We start from the raw sequence: 22,079 nt of genomic DNA, 5'->3' as shown, positions 1-22,079 counted from the left end.
ATGGATAATGCTAACATTTTTAAAGAATAATGTAAATTTTGGAAGTGGTGTTGCAACATAAATCAATACTTAAACTCATGTCACAAGTTTACTCCTTATTTGCAGCTGCTCTTTAGGCAGCTTGTGGAGTTTTTTGCGGGGGAGGTTAGAACATTAAGACATTTTACAACATTTCTGAATAGCACAAAGATAAGCCAAGTATTCAGTACTTCCTGATTTAATTTAAACATGTAAAAATAGTCATGACACCAACAGAGAATGTTGAGAGCATCAGTCCAAGTCACTTGAAGCAAGCATATCTCTTGTGCTGATTATCATGTCAATGAGTGAGAACCACTTTATCAATTACTTAAGTAAGGAACTGATATGTCAATAGTTTTTCTTCAGTCTTTTGGGGTGGCACAGCGGTTAGCACTGCTGCCTCACAGCGCCAGGGACCTGGGTTCAATTCCAGCCTCGGGTCATTGTCTGTGCGGAATTTGCACGTTCTCCCTGTGTCTGCATGGACTTCCTCTGGGTGCTCCGGTTTCCTCCTAAAGATGTGTGCGTTAGGTTGATTGGCCATGCTAAATTGACCCGAGCGTCAGGGGGATTAGCAGGGTAAATGTGTGGGATTACGGGAATAGGACCTGGGTGGGATTGCTGTCAATGCAGGCTGAATGGCCTCCTTCTATGCTGTAAGGATTCTATAATTCTAATTATAAAGGACTGTTATCATACTCACAAATTGATAAACCAAATAACAGACTATACTCCACGTAATTAACAATTTTCACCAAATAGTAAGATCTATGTTTCAAGTGTAAGTATGGGATGTTTAACGCCCATTTCAAACCCTGGAAATTCAAATTTTGAACTGAAAACATGGGGGTAAATTAGCTGCAAAATTACAATGCCCACAACGGATGTTGAAAATATGCCTCTATTTGACCTTTGAATGTTTATGATTTAAAATATGGTGTTCTATTCAACATGCTTAATTTGTTATACATTAAACTAAGCAGATTAACAATTTAAAAATATCTGCCAATAGCTTGAGCAAAGAAAGCCATTTAACTTACTAGAGATCAAAAAGTGAATGGTTTAACATAAAATTTTATCTTTAACACAACTTAAGTTTCCTAACTCAAAGCATGTAAAGTTAGCATAGATATGAGAGTAATCACCACAGTTAGTATAACATTTCTGCAGATTCAGCACAGCAAGTACAAGGCTTTACCTTGATATTCAACTCTGATTGATGTTCAAGTCTTGGCTGTGCACAGTTAGTAATTGTATGTTGTCTTCTAAAATTGTTATTATTCATAAAATGGCTTACTAACTTTGGGTCCAGAAATGGCAGTACTGTCAAAGAAAACTTGATCCATGATTTGCCTCTTCCTCCTACCTCCTGTACATTATCTCATGTGTGAATAGCATAGCAGGAGTAGGCCCTTTGAGCCTGCTCCACCATTCGACATGATGAATACTGATCATCCATCTCAACGCCATACTCCTTGACAACTTTACAGTCTAGAAATTTATTTCCTCCTCAAATATTTACTGATTTGACCGCCGGAGCCTCTGTGGTGGAGAATTCCACAGGTTCACCGCCCTCTGAGTGAAGAAATTTCTCCTCATTTCAGTCCTAAATGGCCTACCCCATATTTTGGGACTGTGACCCCTTGTTGTAAAACCCCCAGTCAGAGGAAACAATATCCAGTCCTGTCAGAATTTTATACGTTTCAATTAGATGCCTTCTCATTCTTCTAAATTCCAATTAATACAGGCTTAGTCGACTCAATCCCTCCTCATACAACAATCCTGCCATCCCAGGAATCAGTCTGGTGGACCTTCACTGCACTCCCTTGATGACATATGTATCCTTTCTTGGATAAGAAAACTAAAACTGCACACATTACTCCAGGTGTGGTCTCACCAAGGACCTGTACAGCTGCAATAAGACATCCTTGCTCCTCTACTCAAGTCCTCTTGCAATGAAAGTCAACATACCATTTGCCTTCCTGTTTGCTGTACCTGCATGTTTGTTTTCAGTGACCAGTGTACTAGGACACTCTGGTCCCTTTGTACATCAACATTTTCAAATTTATCTCAATTTACATAATACTCTGCCATTCTATTTCTCTGTCCAAAATGAATAATTTCACATTTATACACATTATCTTGCATCTGCCTTGTGTTTGCCCACTCAACTTGTCTAAATCACCTTGAAGCCTGTTAACATCCTCTTCACTCACATTCCATCAAGTTTCATCATCAACAAACTTGGTTCTGACAAAGGGTCATTTAGACTCGAAACGTTGGCCCTATTCTCTCCTCACAGACCTGCTGAGATTTTCTGGCGTTTTCTGTTTTTGTTTCCAATTCCAGCATCCGCAGTATTTTGCTTTAATCTTGGAAATATTACTTTTGGTTCCTTCATCCAAATCATTTATGCATGGTGTGAATAGCTGGGGCCCAAGCACTGATCCCTGCAGGACCTCACTAGTCACTGCCTACCACTTTTTTAAAAAACCCACGTAATCCTACTCTGTTTCCTGTCTACTAACCACTCAATACATGCTATTAAATTAATTATCCCAATCCCATGTGCTTTAATTTCACACACTAACTCCTTATGTGGGACTTTGGTGCTTTCTGAAAATCCAAATACGCAACATCCACTAGTTCGCTCTTATCTATTCTATGTATCACTTCCTCAAAAAACTCCAGTAGGTTTGTCAAACATGGTTTCTCTTGAATATAACCATGTTGACTTTATCAAATCCCGTTGCTATTTTCTAAGTGTACTGTTATTGCGTCCTTTATAATAGACTCTGGTATTTTCACTACTATTGGTGTTAGGCGAACCAGTCTGTAATTCAATTTTATCCCTCCTTTTTTAATTAACGGGGTTACATTTTCTACCCTATAATCTGCCAGGACTGTTCCTGAATCTACAGAATTTTGGAAGATGACAACTAAAGTATCCACTTAAAGTATCCAAGAAATGCTAAGGAATCAAGGGTCTGGTGCTGGTTCATTGTTACTTTGTTTTCTTCGGATTTATTCCATGCGTGTATCCATAAATATTTACCCCTTTTGTTATAGTCATACAGCCCATCAAATGTATGCCAGCTTTCTTTTAGAGCAGTGAGTCAGCTCCATTCGCCTGCTCCTTCCCCATAGCTCTGCAAGTTATTTCCTTCACGTGTCCATCCGATTTCCTTTTGAAATCATTCATCGTTCCTGCTTCTGCCATCCTCCTAACTCCCACTTACCTGAGCAGCGCTCCGAAAACTAGTGGCTTTTGCTACCAAATAAACCTGTTGGACTTTAACCTGGTGTTGTGAGACTTCTTACTGTGTTTACCCCAGTCCAACGCCGGCATCTCCACATCATGACTACCCTCTCAGATTCTTCCTAAAGCCTGCTGACCAGAAATGGACGCAGTACTCTCAATGTGGCCTCAGCAGAGCTTTGTGAAGTTCACCATAACTTCCCTGGTTTTGTACTCAGAACCTGTATTTATGAAGCTCACAGTTCCATATGCTTTGCTAGCCACTCTCACATTGTGTACTCCCATCTTCAGTGACCAATGCACAAGCACCCCAAGGTCCTTCTGTCCCTGCACACTCTTTAGAACTGTGTATTATGTTATGTACAGGAAGGAGTTTAATTTAGACAGCTCTTCTGATTTCTTCTCTCGCCACCTATTCGTAAAAAAATGGTTTTTTGATTTTAATCTCCCCCTTTATAAGCGGAGGTGTTTTTCCCCAACCTTCAGTTTTGGTATGATCCAATTTCTGTTAACCCCACAAACTAGGGTAAGCTCAGAGGGTTAACTTATTTGCACATAGTTGAACGTAGGAGAGGGGTGTTGCAATGTAGCGTGCTCTGCATTCATACAATAAAAGAGGGATAGAGAAAGAAAGATTGACAGGGCAAAGACCACAGAGCAGATAATTATTGTTTCACATGAATCCAGAATCAAAATCCAATGGGCTATTCCTTCACAAAGGTTGATATGCTGGAATATTCACTTTTCCATCAGAGGTGACTTCCGTAAAGAGAAGGGCATGTAGAGATGAATTGGTCTTGCAGGCTATGTTATCGAAGTTCAGAAGACCCAGTCAAAACAGTGAAAATAGGGACCAGTCATTCAGAATTTGTTTCTGAGCTGCTGCTTGGGTAGATGGAAAGGTGGCAGATTGAGCTTTGCAGCTCCACAAGGCAATGTTACAGATTCCTCCAGGTGGGGATGAAGGGATCATGTTACATGACTCCAAGTTATCCACTTGGGCTTTGATAAAAGGGTGTATATACCTTTGGGTTTCTAAAAGGGTTCGTGTTCCAATCATTAAGAATTGCAAAGGAGGTGATAGGGCCCTTTGTCTTAGTAGATTTCAGTGGCCCCAGGCCTGGCTTATGAAATATAGATGGTTTGAATTTGGTCTCTGCAGTCCGCAGGGTTGTTAGCCTTGTCCAGTTTTAAAATTGTAGGAAGTAACCATGGTATATGTATAATATCATAAAAAATATAGTGTGAAGTCTTAGCTCTGTTATAATTAGGTCTATGTTGCTTTCCCTACGCCCATGCCAAAGAATTTGTTTGCATCACCTTCCCATTCTGCAAACCTTTCTAAGTCCTGGTACAATCAGTTTGTATCTTCCTCAGTGTTTGCCGCTCCTCCAACTTTGGTACCATTGTCAAATTTTGAAATTTCATTCTCTCTCCAATACCCTAGTCATTTATATCTATTTAAAAAAGCAGTGGTTTAAGCGCTGATCCTCCAATGTGAAAAAGGACCACTTCCCTTGGCTCACTATTTTCTGCTCTTAAGCTAAATTTTCACCCAAGCTGATGCTGACACTCGTGTTTCACGTGCCTCAGTTTTGTTAACCAGCATTTATGTGCTACTTTGTCAAACACTATGTAGACAACATCCATTGCATTTCCTTCATCAACCTTCTCTGTTATTTCATCAAGAAGTTCCAGCAGATTGGGCTTGACTTAGCTAAATTTTACAAATCCTCACTGGGTCTCCTTGACTTCAAACTCTCCAGTGTCCGTTGATTTCCTCCCTCCTCCCCCCCCCCCCCCCCCTCTCTCTCTCTCTCTCCTTCCTCTCTCTCTCTCTCTCTCTCTCTCTCCCTCTCTCTCTCTCCCCCCCCCCCCCCCCACTGGAAATTTTTCAGATTGACTATGTATAATACTTCAGAGCTTCCTTTGAACTTAACAAGAGTTATTTTTTTGTTCTGAAGTGTTTGGGGTTTTTTTCTTGATATTTTCCTAGTCTCTGACCCTTCGTCAGAGCTCTGTTCTCTCTATTCTCCTCTCAGACCTGCTGAGATTTTCAGCATTTTCTGTTTTTGTTATAATTCTCATTCTTCTGTTCAAATTGTCCCACGGCCTGACCACTAGTGACTTCTATAACTTCCTCCAGCCCTACAAATATCAGAACTGTGTTCCTCTTCTCTGATCTCAACACCATTGGTGTCAGAGTTTTACAGCACAGAAAGAGGCACTTCAGCCCATCATGTCCGCCTGCCATCAAGCACCTATCTAATCCCATTTTCCAGCACCTGGTCCGTAGTATTGTATGCTATGGCATTTCAAGTGCTCATCTAAATGCTTCTTAAATATTGAGTGTTCCCGTCTCTACCACCCTTTCAAGCAACGAGTTTCAGATTCCCATCAACCTCCAGATAAAAAGGTTTTTCCTCAAATCCCCTCTAAATCTCCCCCCTTACCTTAAATCTGTAACCCCTGGTTATTGACCTGTTCGACTAAGAGGAATTATTTCTTCTAATCTACCCTATCAATATCCCTCATGGTTTGTACACCTTCAATCAGGTCCTCCCTCAGCCTTCCCTGCTCTAAGGGAAAATACCCTGCCTAACCAGCCCTTCTTTAGAGCTGAAACACTGCAGCCCAGGTAACATGCTGGTGAATCTCCTCCATACCCTTTCTAGTGCAATCACATCCTTCCTATGGTGTGGTGACCAGAATGCACACAGTACTCTAGCTGTGGCCTAACGAGCATTTTATACAGCTCCATCGTTATCTCTCTGCTCTTATACTTTATGCCTCGACTAATAAAGGCAAATATCCCATATGCTTTTTTAACCACATTATACATAGAAACATAGAAGATAGGAGCAGGAGGAGGCCATTTGGCCCTTCGAGCCTGCTTCACCATTCATCACGATCATGGCTAATTGTCCAACTCAATAGCCTAATCCTTTTTTCTCTCCATAACCTTTGATTCCATTCACCCCAAGTGCTATATCTAGCCGCCTCTTCAATACATTCAATGTTTTGGCATCAACTACTTCCTGTGGTAATGAATTCCACAGGCGCTCAACTTTATCTATCTAGCTGTTATATTATCTAACTGTCAAAGAACAAAGAGAACAAAGAACAATACAGCACAGGAACAGGCCCTTCGGCCCTCCAAGCCCGCGCCGCTCCCCGGTCCAGGATTGAATCCTGAATCCAGGATCCCCGCCCAATTTTCCAGCCTATCTACATACTAATATCCTATCCACCGAGCTGTCCCTCACAGCTACGATGCTTTGTTCATCACAACCTATTAACTATCCCCCACCCCCCCATTTCAGACCATGTGATCTCCAGGGAGAGGTGAAAACCCAGAGTGAAAACCCCAGGGCCAATATGGGGAAAGAAAATCTGGGAAATTCCTCTCCGACCCCCTGAGGCGATCGAAACGAGTCCAGGAGATCACTGACCCTGATCGGAAAATGCTTCCCAACCCTAGTCATTTCCACTTCCACGAACACCATCTGAATTCCCTGCCCCCGAGACAGGTTCCCAACTATCCGCAGTCTCGCTCTGTACTGGCACCAGCAAGATGATCATAGAATGAAGCCTTGAAACGAGAAACAAGGAACAATTAGCCCGCGCCGCTCCCTGGTCCAAACTAGACCACTCTTTTGTATCCCTCCATTCCCACTCCGTTCATATAGCTGTCTAGATAAGTCTTAAACGTTCCCAGTGTGTCCGTCTCCACCACCTTGCCCGGCAACACATTCCAGGCCCCCACGACCCTCTGTGTGAAATATGTCCTTCTGATATCTGTGTTAAACCTCCCCCCCCTTCACCTTGAACCTATGACCCCTCGTGAACGTCACCACCGACCCGGGGAAAAGCTTCCCACCGTTCACCCTATCTATGCCTTTCATAATTTTATACACCTCTATTAAGTCTCCCCTCATCCTCCGTCTTTCCAAGGAGAACAACCCCAGTTTCCCCAATCTCTCCTCATAACCAAGCCCCTCCATACCAGGCAACATCCTGGTAAACCTCCTCTGTACTCTCTCCAAAGCCTCCACGTCCTTCTGGTAGTGTGGCGACCAGAACTGGACGCAGTATTCCAAATGCGGCCGAACCAACGTTCTATACATCTGCAACATCAGACCCCAACTCTTATACTCTATGCCCCGTCCTATAAAGGCAAGCATGCCATATGCCTTCTTCACCACCTTCTCCACCTGTGACGTCACCTTCAAAGATCTGTGGACTTGCACACCCAGGTCCCTCTGCGTCTCTACACCCTTTATGGTTCTTCCATTTATCGTGTAGCTCCTCCCTACATTATTCCCACCAAAATGCATCACTTCGCATTTATCAGGATTGAACTCCATCTGCCATTTCCTTGCCCAAATTTCCAGCCTATCTATATCCTTCTGTAGCCTCTGACAATGTTCCTCACTATCTGCAAGTCCTGCCAGTTTTGTGTCGTCCGCAAACTTACTGATCACCCCAGTTACTCCTTCTTCCAGATCATTTATATAAATCACAAACAGCAGAGGTCCCAATACAGAGCCCTGCGGTACACCACAGAATTCCCACTCACCTGAAGAAGGGGCTTAGAGCCTCGAAAGCTTGTGTGGCTTTTGCTACCAAATAAACCTGTTGGACTTTAACCTGGTGTTGTTAAACTTCTTACTGTGTACACCACTAGTCACAGGTCTCCAGCCGGAAAAAGACCATTCCACTACCACCCTCTGTCTTCTATGACCAAGCCAGTTCTCCACCCATCTAGCCACCTCCCCCTTTATCCCATGAGATCCAACCTTTTTCACTAGCCTACCATGAGGGACTTTGTCAAACGCTTTACTAAAGTCCATATAGACAACATCCACGGCCCTTCCTTCGTCAACCATTTTGGTCACTTCTTCAAAAAACACCACCAGGTTAGTGAGGCATGACCTCCCTCTCACAAAACCATGCTGACTATCGTTAATGAGTTTATTCCTTTCTAAATGCGCATACATCCTATCTCTAAGAATCTTCTCCAACAACTTCCCCACCACGGACGTCAAGCTCACCGGCCTATAATTACCCGGGTTATCCTTCCTACCCTTCTTAAATAACGGGACCACATTGGCTATCCTCCAATCCTCTGGGACCTCACCTGTGTCCAGTGACGAGACAAAGATTTGCGTCAGAGGCCCAACGATTTCACCTCTCGTCTCCCTGAGCAGCCTTGGATAGATTCCATCAGGCCCTGGGGATTTGTCAGTCTTTATATTCTCTAACAAACCTAACACTTCCTCCTTTGTAATGGAGATTTTCTCCAACGGTTCAACACTCCCCTCAGAGACACTCCCAGTCAACACATCCCTCTCCTTTGTGAATACCGACGCAAAGTATTCATTTAGGATCTCCCCTACTTCTTTGGGCTCCAAGCATAAGTCCCCACTTTTGTCCCTGAGAGGTCCGATTTTTTCCCTAACAACCCTTTTGTTCCTAACGTATGAATAAAATGCCTTGGGATTCTCCTTAACCCTGTCTGCCAAGAACATTTCGTGACCCCTTTTTGCTCTTCTAATTCCCCGTTTGAGTACTTTCCTACTTTCATTGTACTCCTCCAGAACTCCCTCCGTTTTTAGCTGCTTGGACCTAACATACGCCTCTCTTTTCTTTTTGACCAGTCCCTCAATTTCCCTGGTTATCCACGGTTCTCTAATCCTACCCTTCCTATCCTTCTTTTTTACAGGCACATGCTTCTCCTGTAGCCCTAACAAAATCTAAAAATTTCCTCTTCTCTATTTACCACACGACCAATTTTCGTGTCACTTGGAATCTTACTGATCATACCTCCCACATTCATTTCTTGATCATTAATGTACATTACAAATAGCAAGGGACCCAGCACCAGTCCCTGCTGCACGCCACTGGATACAGGCTTCCAGACTCAAAAACAACCTACAACCATCACCTGCCACTAAGCCAATTTTGGATCCAATTTGCCCTGGATTGCATGGGCTCTTACCTTGATCAATCTCCCATGCGGGACCTTGTCAGAAGCTTTACTGCAGTCCATAGACTACATTAACTGCGCTGTCTTCATCTATACACTCGTCACCTCCTCAAAAATTGCTATCTTATTTGTTCGACATGATCTCCCCCTGACAAGCCATGGTGACTGATTGATTACCCTTGCCTCTCCAAAGTTGATAGTCCGTATCAGCAAGGAAATATAGGTTTTTATTACTAAACAATAACACAAAATTCTGGAAATACGCAATGCAAACATTTTTCTTTGATACAAATGCTGCCCGAGTATTTCCTCAATAATTTTCCTGCCTTTATAGATGATTGTTCCAGTGTTTTATGTTTTGTATCAGCTTTCCAGCATCTTGAGTGTTTTGCTTTTTTTGATAACATTTTTGGGGTTTCCATTTAGTCTTTCTCAGACTTTCAAACTACAGAAATCCTTTTGTACAAGTTCCCAAATACCAAATGAAAGGAACTATTAGCACTATACTAACTTGAATTCCCTATTGGTTTTCGTGCAGGAGATTGTAGGCATTTTAAGTATAACTTTTAGATACTTTTACATTTCATATCGGCAGAATGTACTGGAATAGAATAGTGATCAGATGCATCATTCAGATATGCTATAAATAGATGTACAAGAGCATATTAAGTGTTATGAAGAATATATATTGATCTAACTTGAAGGTGGGCATAAACTGCATTTGTTGTTCAGGAATGGTATCTTGGAATGCTGATTATTTTTATTTTTAGGGGATGATCAACAGTCAGTGCGGATGGCTACAAGTTGGGAGGCCGAAGAAGTAGCAGAAGCAACCGCAAACTCTTTTGTTGCTATTAAAATAGATGCTAAAAGGCAAGTGTTTCAAATGTAGATTATTTGACTGATTGTGGCTGTTGCTTTGGTTTTGATTTACTTACATTGTGATGTTTTAAAATAAATATATGCCATTGTAATGTTTGATAAAGGTGTTTATTTTTTTCTACAGTGAAACATGTGTGCAGTTTTCTCAAATCTGTATCCTTTTAACATTGTTTAATCAATCTGTTCTTGAAAGTAAAACTGTAATATGCACAAAAGTGCTTTTCTTTTGAGGCACTGTAATTCGGAGATATCCGGCCCTTTGGAACTGAAGGCCAGAAATACATGTCAAAACTAGTAAGTAGGCCCCATATGATGAATAGAAATGTCAACCGCCTGTACACGGTGAGATCCCCTCAACTTGAGACTCCTATACATACAATAAAATGAGCTGGAAAAAAATGCCATTCCCTCCCACCATACATGCACAATATAAGGCCCCCTGTGCACCCTTTTGCCTAGATCTCGCACAATTGTCTTTTGTCAACGCTAGGCTGGTTCCATGAAACTTGGAAGCTTGAAGTCTTTTAAATCCCCAGGCTTAGTTAGAGGACTGGTGCAAGGATGTTCCATCATGAGTTAAAGTTCATTAATTAGGAGGCAACTTTGACCAGTTCTCCAATTCCAGGAAGTTTTTAAAAAAATCTGTTTATGCTGAAGCCAGAAAGAAGAACTCAGCAGAAGTTTATCAGACCGCAGCTAAGGATTAACAAACTGAATTTGCTTCAGAAACTTAGTCTTAGATAACCCTGCTGTAACTGAACATCAAAAGATTTTGCATTTGATTGGGGAATTTTTTCTTGTCTGGTGCCAACACACAATTTACCCAATTTATTGAATTATGATGAGATTGTAACTCTTGATATTTGGGTTGGTAGTCCAGTACCACAACCACGTAGCTATTGTGCCATCATCCAAGAATGGTACAAATAATGAGGAAATGTGGGATATAGTTTCTATCTGACTGATGGCTGTGATTGCTGTCTATAGGCATTGCTCATGTCAGCCCACTTGATGAATGTAAATTATACCTTGTAACTTCTCATCATGAACCCTCTGAGTTTGTGAAAATAAGGAAACTTGCACATTGCAATCATGTACCTCAATGTAATGTTTTCAGCCTTTGGTTTTATATTGTTTATGTGCCATTAGTCACAAATAGGCAAAAATTGGCCTTGTTTTGGAAATGGACACAAGGAATTTCATTGGGCCATTGTAAAGCTGACGTAACCCCCTTCTTCAGTATGGTTTACCAAAATTACAGCAGCCAATTGGGAGAGGGTGTGTAGAAACTTTCAATGATTGTTTGTCAAGATGCTAGGAAACAGAACATTTTGTTTTATTTTTAGAAAGGCTGAAACAATCTTCTGTCATGAAAGCCTTCATCTTTGAAGGAAAATGTGTGTGACTATAGATCATACAATGAAAGATGTATAATGATTTCTCAAACAGTGTGTTAATCTATTCTGATTTGAAGTTAAATTATGGAGTGTAGAGTTTTTTCTGTGAAAACCTATTGTATTGGTGTCTGTAGCTTTTTACTAGTGAGGAACCTGTCCATCGGGTAAATCTTTTTTTTTCAAATTGTTAATACAGTAAGCTGTATTTAAATTACTATTTTTACGGTTTAGCCTGTGGAATTTTGTGAATGCAGTATATTTCCAACAGTGCTAAGCAAAAAGCAGAGGACTGAATTCTAAACTATGATTTACCACAAGATGGCTGACTAAGTTGATGAGCCTTTGCCAGGAATTCCATGAAAAGTCTTGTGCACCACTGAATTAGAGCTGGAAATGAAGGATGAGTCAGAATTTTATTGAGTTCTTGGGATAAGTGAAAGAGAAAAAGACAAAGGGATGACGGTGGAAGAAGAAGAGACTAAAAAGTACAAGAAATGTGAGGAAGTTTTAAAAAGACAAATGATAAGGTATCAGGAATGCAAGTAAAGGAAAATAATTTTTTAACTACAAAGTTGATTGTAGGATATGTTTTACTATTTTCCTCTTTCAGAAGGACCTCATCATGAACTACTCTGAGACCATTTTGTTTCATTAATATTATAAAAGGGATCGTTGAACATAAAGCAGTAATACTTTTCCCACTTTTACAATAATTTCACTCCTGAGTTGTTCAAGAATTATATAACAGATTTCTACAGAATCCAGAACTACTAGTAGAATAAATTCCAGCCAGGCATATTTCACATTTGCCTTACATCTGTCACACAATAGCTTTTTCATGTAACTGTCTGCTTTGTAAAATAATTTTAGGAAATATATTGTGGAGAAAATACTTGCTTTATTGGGGGACAAGACAGGCAGCAGTTGTCCACCAGTAATAAATCTTGATGTAAGTAATTCAGTGCAAGTGCTGTAACCTTTAGAAACTGAAACTTCTCGAGCTGTCATCTAATATTATAGCCAAGTTTATGTGAATATGATCAGTAACAGCATTTTCCAACTTGTCATTATAAGTTTTCTCAGTATAGTACCCTAAATTAATAACATTCCAGATCCTGTGGTGTGCATTCCATCAAGCTTTTTTATAGGAGACAATGGAATCCCATTGGAAGTTGTTGCTGGAAGTGTGACTGCAATGGAACTAGTTGCTCGAATTCAGAAAGTTAAGGAAGTAAGCAATTTGACGTTATCCTTTTATCTAATGATTGTTTATTGATGTTGTATTTACTTTTCTTGCTTGAATCATGAAGCTTAAAGTAACCAAAACATTGGTGGACTCCCAACTAGTCTTCTAATTTGTAAAAATATAGCGTTTCAACTGTTAAGTGTTTCTTTTGCTCTATTTTGACAATTCCTTTGGCTTTCTCAGATTCATGCTATTCTAAATTGAAGCATTTGAATAGTTATGTTTATGGACATTTTGACAAAGGCTATGCATTTCGTCCCTTGCTTAAACAGACAAGAAATGGGCTTTGAGCATAATTATTTAATCACTAAGTAAGCTAACTAATGAAGCCCTCTCATCCTGAGTATGGCTACATTGAAACCAGAATTTCCTTGCTCAGAATTCAGTGTTGTCACAGAATCCTACAGTGCAGAAGAGGCTCTTCAGCCCATCGAGTCTGCACCGGCGCACAAAAGGCCCTGACTTGCCCACCTAATCCCACTTGACAGCCCTTGGCCCATAGCCTTGAATGGTATGGCGTGCCGAATATTCATCCAGGTACTTTTTAAAGGATGTGAGGCATCCCACCTCCACCACTATCCCAGGCAGTGCATTTCAAACAGTCACCACCCTCTTGAGTAAAAAGATTTTTCCTCAAATCCCCCCTAAATCTCCCACCCCTCACTTTTAACTTGTGTCCCCTCGTAACTGACCCTTCAACTAAGGGGAACAGCTGCTCCCTATCCACCCTGTCCATGCCCCTCATAATCTTGAACACCTCAATCAGGTCACCCCTCAGTCTTCTCTGCTCCAGAAAAAACAACCAAAGCCTATCCAACCTCTCTTCATAACTTAAATGTTCCATCCCAGGCAGCATCCTGGTGAATCTCCTCTGCACCCCCTCCTGTGCGTTCACGTCCTTGCTATAATGTGGCAACCAGAACTGCACAGTATTCCAGCTGTGGCCTCACCAAAGTTCTATACATCATCTCCATCATGACCTCTCTGCTTCTGTAATCAATGCCACGATTGATAAAGCCGAGTATGCCATTTGCCTTTAGTCATTTAAAGAGCTGAATTACTGACAGTATGAAATACATCATTATGTTTATTTGCTTCTATTTTGAACCATTGATGGGCATGCAATCCTAATGACTGCAGTATAAATATATTTAAGAAAAGTTCATAGAATCATACAGAGCAGAAGAGGCCCTTCGGCCCATCAAGTCCACACTGACACATTAGAAGCACCTGAACTCCCACCTAATCCATCTGCCAGGACTTGGCCCATAGCCCTGAATGTTATGATGTGCCAAGTGTTCATCGAGATACTTTTTAAAGGATGTGAGTTAACCCGCCTATACCAACCTCCCAGGCAGCGCATTCCAGACCGTCACCACCCTCTGGGTAAAAAGGTTTTTCCTCACATCCCCCAAACCTCCTGCCCCTCACCTTGAACCTATGTCCCCTTGTGATTGACCCTTCAACTAAGGGGAACAGCTGTTCCTTGTCCACTCTGTCCACTTATCCACATACTCAGTTTTATCTAGTATGCATTATTTTTGTAACACTATTCATCAGAGCATAACTGTTTTTATATTTCTGGGAGCAATTCACAAAACTTGTACTGAATGCTCATTTATTATATTTCTGGCTAAAAGCTGAAGGTGTAACTGATTAACATATCATTTATTTGCTATTTCATTCATGACTGTCCTTGGGTAAGCTTCTCCACTACTTCCCAGCCCCCCCATAGTGTCTGCTGTGATATTCTAACTTCAAAGATTATGCTTGTATATTTATATGTGGAAAGTTAATCATATATATAAATTTCCTCCAGACATTGAAGAATGCATAGGTTTATAATTTGTTACTATCATTTTACTACAATGAGGGCAGTTTTAAAATTTTAAGAATGAAATAAGTAACTTGCGTTAGTGTCTTTCATGACCTCAGAATACCCCAAAGCATTTAACAGCCAGTGAATTATTTTGAAATGTGGGTCACTGTTGTAATAAAACAGCGAATCTGTGCGTATCATGATCCCGCACACAGCAAAAAGATAAATGGCCAGATAATGTGATGTAATGTAGGTTGAGGGCTAAATGCTTGCCAGGGCACTTCCCTGCTTTTGTTCAAAGGGGATCTTACGTTTCCACATGAGAGGGTAGAAATAGCCTCTTGCAAAAGACAAAACCTCTAACACTGCAACATTCCCTTGGTCCTGAATTATCAACCCAGGTTATGACTCTGGTTTCAGGAATGTGGGTTGAACCTTCAACTCAGATGAGTGTGGCACCCACATTATTTATAATTTATTTGTTAGTGGTGATATACTTCTCCCACTGGTCTGCTAGAGCATCTAACTATATGTATTGATTCAAATTTCACTGTTTGGGAGCTATTGAATGAAATGTAACCCTTTTTGATTGGTTCAATATTTTTCAAAATTTCCACATCTGTTAATGTTAAAGATCTCTATGGATTTGTCCGACATTGCGTTTGTGTATATTCTCTGCTTTTCGTTAGATGCATCGACAAAAGAATGTAGCAGCAGCCGGTGACAACCAGGAAAACCATGTTGGCCAAAGCCAGGCAAGTGAATGTCCAGAAACTACTCAACCCAACGTACCACCAGCTTCTGATACTAAGACAGGAGATACAATGTCAACAGCAGCACTTCAAGTTAGACCCAAAGGTAAATGAATTGCTCAAATCAATAACAAACATTGTTGACTACAGTGTATAGACTTTTGACACTGGTAAAAAGAGTCTGTTTTACAGTAGGAAAACAGTGCAAGTATTGGAATTTGAAAAATTGAAATATCAACTTGTACTGCAAAAGGATGTCTGATTATTAGTGCAACTTCCTGATCATTTTCAGAAAATGGTTTGGTTGCTTATGAGTATTCGGGTTGAACTTGAGGAGGGGTATTTCAAAAACAGTTTTTAAAAAAATCTGGAAAGCCTTTTATTAACATTTCAGCATTTATTTTGATCGGTTCTACTATTTGTTAGCTGTGGCTCAGTGGGAAACCTCTTGCCTCTGAGTCAGACATTTGTAGGTCCAAACACCACTGCAGTGACTTGAGTGCAAAATTTAGACTTGTGCTCCATTGCAGTACTGAGGAGATGCTGCACTGTTTGAAGTGCCGTTTTTCAAATGTGACATTAAACGGAAGCCCCCTGCGGTGGACTCCATGCCACAGTTTAGATGCAGAGTTATACCTGCTATCCGAGCTAACATTTATCCCTCAACCAACATCGCTGACATAAATATTATTGCTTGAGAAAGGAAGCAGAGATCTTAGCTTTACTGAGTTTTTCAGATAGTTGTGATCCAGAGACAATAGGGCGGCACGGTGGCACAGTGGTTAGCACTGCTGCCTCACAGTCCCTGGGTTCAATTCCCGACTTGGGTCACTGTCTGTGTGGAGTTTGCACGTTCTCCCTGTGTCTGTGTGGGTTTCCTCCGGGTGCTCCGGTTTCCTCCCACAGTCTGAAAGACATGCTGGTTAGGTGCATTGACCTGAACAGGTGCCGGACTGTGGCGACTAGGGGAATTTCACAATAACTTCATTGCAGTATTAATGTAGGCCTTACTTGTGATACTAATAAATAAACTTTAACTTTATTCTCCTTTTATGAAGGGCTGAATTAACTTGTGCAATAGATTCCACTGCTAGTGGAAGAGGGGAGACCATGAGGTTGGGGGAAATCTTCCTTTTACTTGTTCTGCCTTCCTAATTTTCACCAAATGCACTTGTTGCTTCAGATGATTCTGAGATGATGCTCTTTTGAGGTGGCTGAAAAGTTGGTTGATGATTCTACAAAGAGCAAATGTCTTTTGATCCCAGGAAATAGATCATTAGTGCTTCCATCACGACAACTGAGGAAATATGTAGCATATTTGTACAATCAATTTATTTTTCAGTGAATTGTTATGTGAAGATTGGTGAATTGAATTCTTAGCATAGTGAAGTGTGGGCACTCTAATGACTTCAACCCTTTATCTGTTTTGTATACGTCCAAATGAGTGTTTTTAGCTGTCTTGTATATGTTCATGTCCGTATTTTTCTCTTTTTTAATAGTTTTCTTGTTTAACTTTCTTGAGGTCAAGTTTCACAATTCATCTTCCAGCTAGTTTGCCAGTCATTTGAGAGGGGCGGAAGAATCACAAATCCATAAATAATGTTAAGCCTGAGAAAGGCCCAGTTTGACTTCTATTTTATATTATATTTTTATAATTTTATATTTTTCTTGCTATTGGGTCAATTGACACCAACTATCTCTCAACTCACCAGAATTTATTGACGGCTCAGGGATTAAATACAAGTTGCACAGTTTTGCCCACACCTCCAGAAAGCCACCAGGACCTGCTATCAGGCAGGGGGTGACCACTTAAAGCCTTCCCCCTCTGCCCTGGCCACCGGTTACTTCTCGCAATTCCCTCACTACGATCTCCATCTCGCACTCATTCACTTGTGACATGGGTTCTTCGTGAATCCTAGGCTTCTCTCTTGATGTATTACCGGCAGAAGCCATGGGCTCTGGTGGTTCTGGTCGCTCTGGTCAGGCGTCCCTGGCAGAAATTCTTCTCATAAGAGTCATTATGACATAGGTGGTGGTCATTTGCCCACTGATTCCATGCTGGAAAATGTAATTTAACTTTTTAAATAATTTTACAGTTAGAATAATTTTACTTTCCACTTGTCTCCCTTTCTTAAAATGCTGTGATTTATCTCCCTCCAATAACATAAAGGTTTCACACCACCTCAAATTTAGGATATAGCCATTAGTCATCTCCAATTTGAATTTTAAAAGAAAAACTCACCTTTCGTGAAATTATGTTTTTGAGGTTGAAGGGCACATGCAATTGCATTCTATTTTGCGCCTTATGTTCTGGTCCTTACGAAGTAATGCATTTTCTGATTTAGTATGGAGCTCTACCAGAGGAGATGCATTATTTTAGAACCAGCATGACTGCACATGACTGTTCCATTTGCTTGTCAAGCTTCTAGCTTCACACTGGTTTCCAAATATACTGTGGATTGCTTTTGATTTCATATTAATAAAGGAACATTAAATCAAAGCTCTAACTGAGGTGTTACGAAATCTAATAAAACCAAACTGAATAAATTGCACAAAATGTTTAAAATGTTTTTGCCTGCCACGTCTCTTAAAAACTCAAAGGCCGGGGCTCAATATAAAATTTTTAACATTAAAATATTGTATCTCACAGCATGGTTAAGGCTATGATTTGTGTCTGATTAACTTCATCGTATTTTTTACTTGAAGACCTCAGCCACTCATAAGCCTGAATGAAGCATTCACATACCATCACTGCCCATTAAAAGTACTCAAATACACCCACACCTGTAATTGCCAGAATGCTACATTTAAAGCATGTGCAATATGGAGAATCACCAAAAGTGCATCAGTAATATTTTGTCAGTGCAAGAAGTGAAGTGCACTTTTATCAGGCTGCAACATTACTAAGTTGTTGACAGAGAAGCAGCTGTATGTGTGAGTGTGTGTGTTTTCTCTGATTGGTGCTTTGGAGTCTCACCATTGCTCATGATGAGTCAGAGAATGTTATGACTGCGAAGGTGAAAATTTTGAGTTTTGATGCAGGGAGGAGGGGATCAGATTTTGGAATTCTGTGGAAGGTGAGAATGTGCATTTTGGCAACATTATCAAAGTCTACAACTTTTTACAATGCTGAGAAAGAACAATAAGGACTGATGTCAAAACCAAATCACAGTATATTTAGAAGTTTGATGAGCAAATGGTACAGTAATGTGCAATCATGCTGTTTTTAAAATAATGAATCCTCTATGGTACAGTCCACTAAAGCAGAAAACATTATTTTGTAAGGTACAGAACATTATAATGTACAAAATTGCATGTGCCCTTAAGCTTTGAAAGTGCAATTTCATGAAAGGCAAGTTCACACAACTCAAGCAAGTTGGTAGCAATGTGTTTGAGGCCTTTACAGCAGGAACAATTAAATAGTTCTATGGGAAATCAATAATGTTGGTACTCTGGCCTATTTATGAAGCTGAAGGGACATCTTCATACAACATGTTTTGTAATATAGACCAGGAAAGTATGTGGGTTGATCTTTATTTTGTTCAAAATCAGCTGGAGCTGGCTGGAGCAGTTCTAGAGGATTTACAGTTTGCTTCTTTGGGTTAGAAAAGAGGAAATTCCAGTAACATTTGCCCGAATTGCATTTGTGAGATGTTAGGTGAGGGCAGATCTGGTTTAGCAATAATGCCTACTTTTTTTTGAATAATCTGCCAACGGTTGCAATGTGATTTCACACACACAAGTCAATTTGTGCAAAGCACCAAAAGCAACTGATGCACATGGAACCATACTTCGGCAAATAGACATAAACTTCACAAAAGCATAATATTAGAATCACTTAGTGGAAAAAGGAAAATATCATTTAAAGTAATTCAAATAATAAATTTTGTTTACTCCTGTTCATGTTGGGCAATTCTGTTTGAAAATAAATTTCTGCAGTAGTTTATGCCTCTTTTTCAGAACATAAAGATCATTCCGATCATGCTGGTCCATCTGGTGGATGCTGCGTTGATGAAAATTCTGCACATTATCACGCTGGAGAAGACCTAAGCACCCGAGTTGAAAGGTATTCTCAATTAACCCTTTTTGCCTGTACTGGATAGTTACATGATTATGTGCAGTTTTGGTCTCCTTTTCTGAGGAAGGATGTTCTTGTTCTCGAGGGAGTGCAGCGAAGGTTTACCAGGCTAATTTCAGGGACACCAGGCTAATTCCAGGGATGGTGGGAATGATGTATGAGGAGAGATTGACTAGGTTAGGATTGTGTTCGCTGGAGTTCAGACAAATAAGGGGGTCTCATAGAGACTTAAAATTCTAACAGGACTGGACAGTAGATGCAGGGAGGGATATTCCCGATGGTGGGGAAGTCCAGAACCAGGGGTCACAGTCTGAGGATTCAGGGTAGACCATTTAGGATGGAGGTGAGAAGACATTTCTTCACCCGAAGAGTGGTGAGCCTGTGGAATTCATTACCACAGGGCATAGTTGATGCCAAAGCATTGAATGTATTCAAGAGGTGGCTAGATATAGAACTTGGGGCAAATGGGATCAAAGGTTATGAGGAAAAAGCAGGATTAGGCTATTGAGTTTGATGATCAGCCATGATCGTAATGAATGGCGGAGCAGGCCTGAAGGGCCAAATGGCCTAATTCTGCTCCTATCTTCTATGCTTCTATGAATGATAGAAACATAGAAGATAGGAGCAAGAGGAGGCCATTTGGCCCTTCAAGCCTGCTCCGCATTCATTACGATCATGGCTGATCATCCAATTCAATAGCCTAATTCTGCTTTCTCCCCATAACGTTTGATCCCACTCATCCCAAGTGCTGTATCTAGCTGCCTCTTGAATACATTCAATGCTTTGGCATCAACTAATTCCTGTGGTAATGAATTCCACAGGTTCATCACTCTTTGGGTGAAGAAATGTCTCCTCACTTCCATCCTAAATGGTCTACCTTGAATCCTCAGACTGTGACCCCCGGTCCTGGGGAGTCCCCCCACCATCGGGAACATCCCTCCCTGCATCCACCCTGTCTAGTCCTGTTAGAATTTTATAAGTCTCTGAGATCCCCCCTCATTCGTCTGAACTCCCGCAAAAACAATCCTAACCTAGTCAATCTCTCCTCATACATCAGTCCAGCCATCCCTGGAATCAGCCTGGTAAACCTTCGCTGCACTCCCTTGAGAGCAAAACATCCTTCCTCAGCAAAGGAGACCAAAACTGCACACAATATTCTCAGTGTGGCCTCACCAAGTCCCTGTATAATTGCAACAACACATCCCTGCTTCTGTACTCAAAACCCCTCACAATGAAGACCAACATGCCATTTGCCTTCTTTACCACCTGCTGCACCTGCATGCTTACCTTCAGTGACTGTGCAAAAGGACACCCAAGTGCCGCTGCACACTCCCCTTTCCCAATTTACAGCCATTCAGGTGATAATCCGCGATCTTGTTTTTGCTTCCAAAGTGAATAACCTCACATCTATCCAAATTATACTGCATCTGCCATTGATTTGCCCACTCACCCAACCTGTTCAGATCATTCTGAAGGATCTCTGCACCCTTGTCACAGTTCACTAACCCACCCAACTTGGTATCATCTGCAAACCTTGAGATGTTACAATTTGATTTGATTTATTATTGTCACATGTATTAACATACAGTGAAAAGTATTGTTTCTTGCGCGCTATACAGACAAAACATACAGTTCATGGAGAAGGAAACGAGAGAGTGCAGAATGTAGTGTTACAGTCATAGCTAGGGTGTAGAGAAAGATCAACTTAATGCAAGGTAAGTCCATTCAAAAGTCTGACAGCAGCAGGGAAGAAGCTGTTCTTGAGTCGGTTGGTACGTGACCTCAGACTTTTGTATCTTTTTCCCGAAGGAAGAAGGTGGAAGAGAGAATGTTCGCAATGTGTGGGGTCCTTAATTATGCTGGTTGCTTTGCCGAGGCAGCGGGAAGTGTAGACAGAGTCAATGGGAGGTTGGTGTGCGTGATGGATTGGGCTACATTCACGACCTTTTGTAGTTCCTTGCGGTCTTGGGCAGAACAGGAGCCATACCAAGCTGTGACACAACCAGAAAGAATGCTTTCTATGGTGCATCTGTAAAAGTTGGTAAGAGTCGTAGCTGACATGCCAAATTTCCTTAGTCTTCTGAGAAAGTAGAGGTGTTGGTGAGCTTTCTTAACTGTAGTGTCAGCATGGGGGGGACCAGGACAGGTTGGTGATCTGGGCACCTAAAAACTTGAAACTCTCAACCCTTTCTACTTTGTCCCCATTGATGTAGACAGGGGCATGTTCTCTTTTACGCTTCCTGAAGTCAATGACAATCTCCTTTGTTTTGTTGACATTGAGGGAGAGATTATTGTTGCTGCACCAGTTCACCAGATTCTCTATCTCATTCCTGTACTCTGTCTCATCATTGTTTGAGATCTGACTCACTATGGTGGCATCATCAGCAAGCTTGAAAATCGAATTGGAGGGGAATTTGGCCGCACAATCATAGGTGTTGAAGGAGTATAGTAGGGGGCTGAGAACACAGCTTTGTGGGGCATCGGTGTTGAGGATGATCATAGAGGAGGTGATGTTGCTTATCCTTACTGATTATGGTCTGAGAGTTAGGAAGTTCAGGATCCAGTTGCAGAAGCAAGTGCCGAGGAGTTTGGAGATGAGTTTTGTGGGAATAATAGTGTCGAAGGCTGAGCTGTAG

The 22,079-nt window shown here is 41.1% G+C and overlaps 1 protein-coding gene across 1 annotated transcript in view; it reads left to right on the top strand.

The window, feature by feature from the left end:
- The window catches only part of ubxn4 (UBX domain protein 4), a 42,147-nt gene that overhangs the window by 1,431 nt on the left and 18,637 nt on the right, over positions 1–22,079 (top strand). Inside the window, exons 2-6 of the mRNA XM_078228048.1 lie at positions 10,040–10,142; positions 10,276–10,304; positions 12,661–12,779; positions 15,303–15,471; positions 19,326–19,431. Of these exons, the coding sequence (XP_078084174.1) occupies positions 10,040–10,142; positions 10,276–10,304; positions 12,661–12,779; positions 15,303–15,471; positions 19,326–19,431 (526 nt within the window). The remainder of the gene's footprint in view (positions 1–10,039; positions 10,143–10,275; positions 10,305–12,660; positions 12,780–15,302; positions 15,472–19,325; positions 19,432–22,079) is intronic.

The sequence above is a fragment of the Mustelus asterias genome, chromosome 14, assembly GCF_964213995.1.
Source record: "Mustelus asterias chromosome 14, sMusAst1.hap1.1, whole genome shotgun sequence".
Classification (NCBI taxonomy): Eukaryota; Metazoa; Chordata; class Chondrichthyes; order Carcharhiniformes; family Triakidae; genus Mustelus; species Mustelus asterias.
Note: the sequence above shows the minus strand (reverse complement) of the source record. Positions and strands in the feature narration are given on the sequence as shown.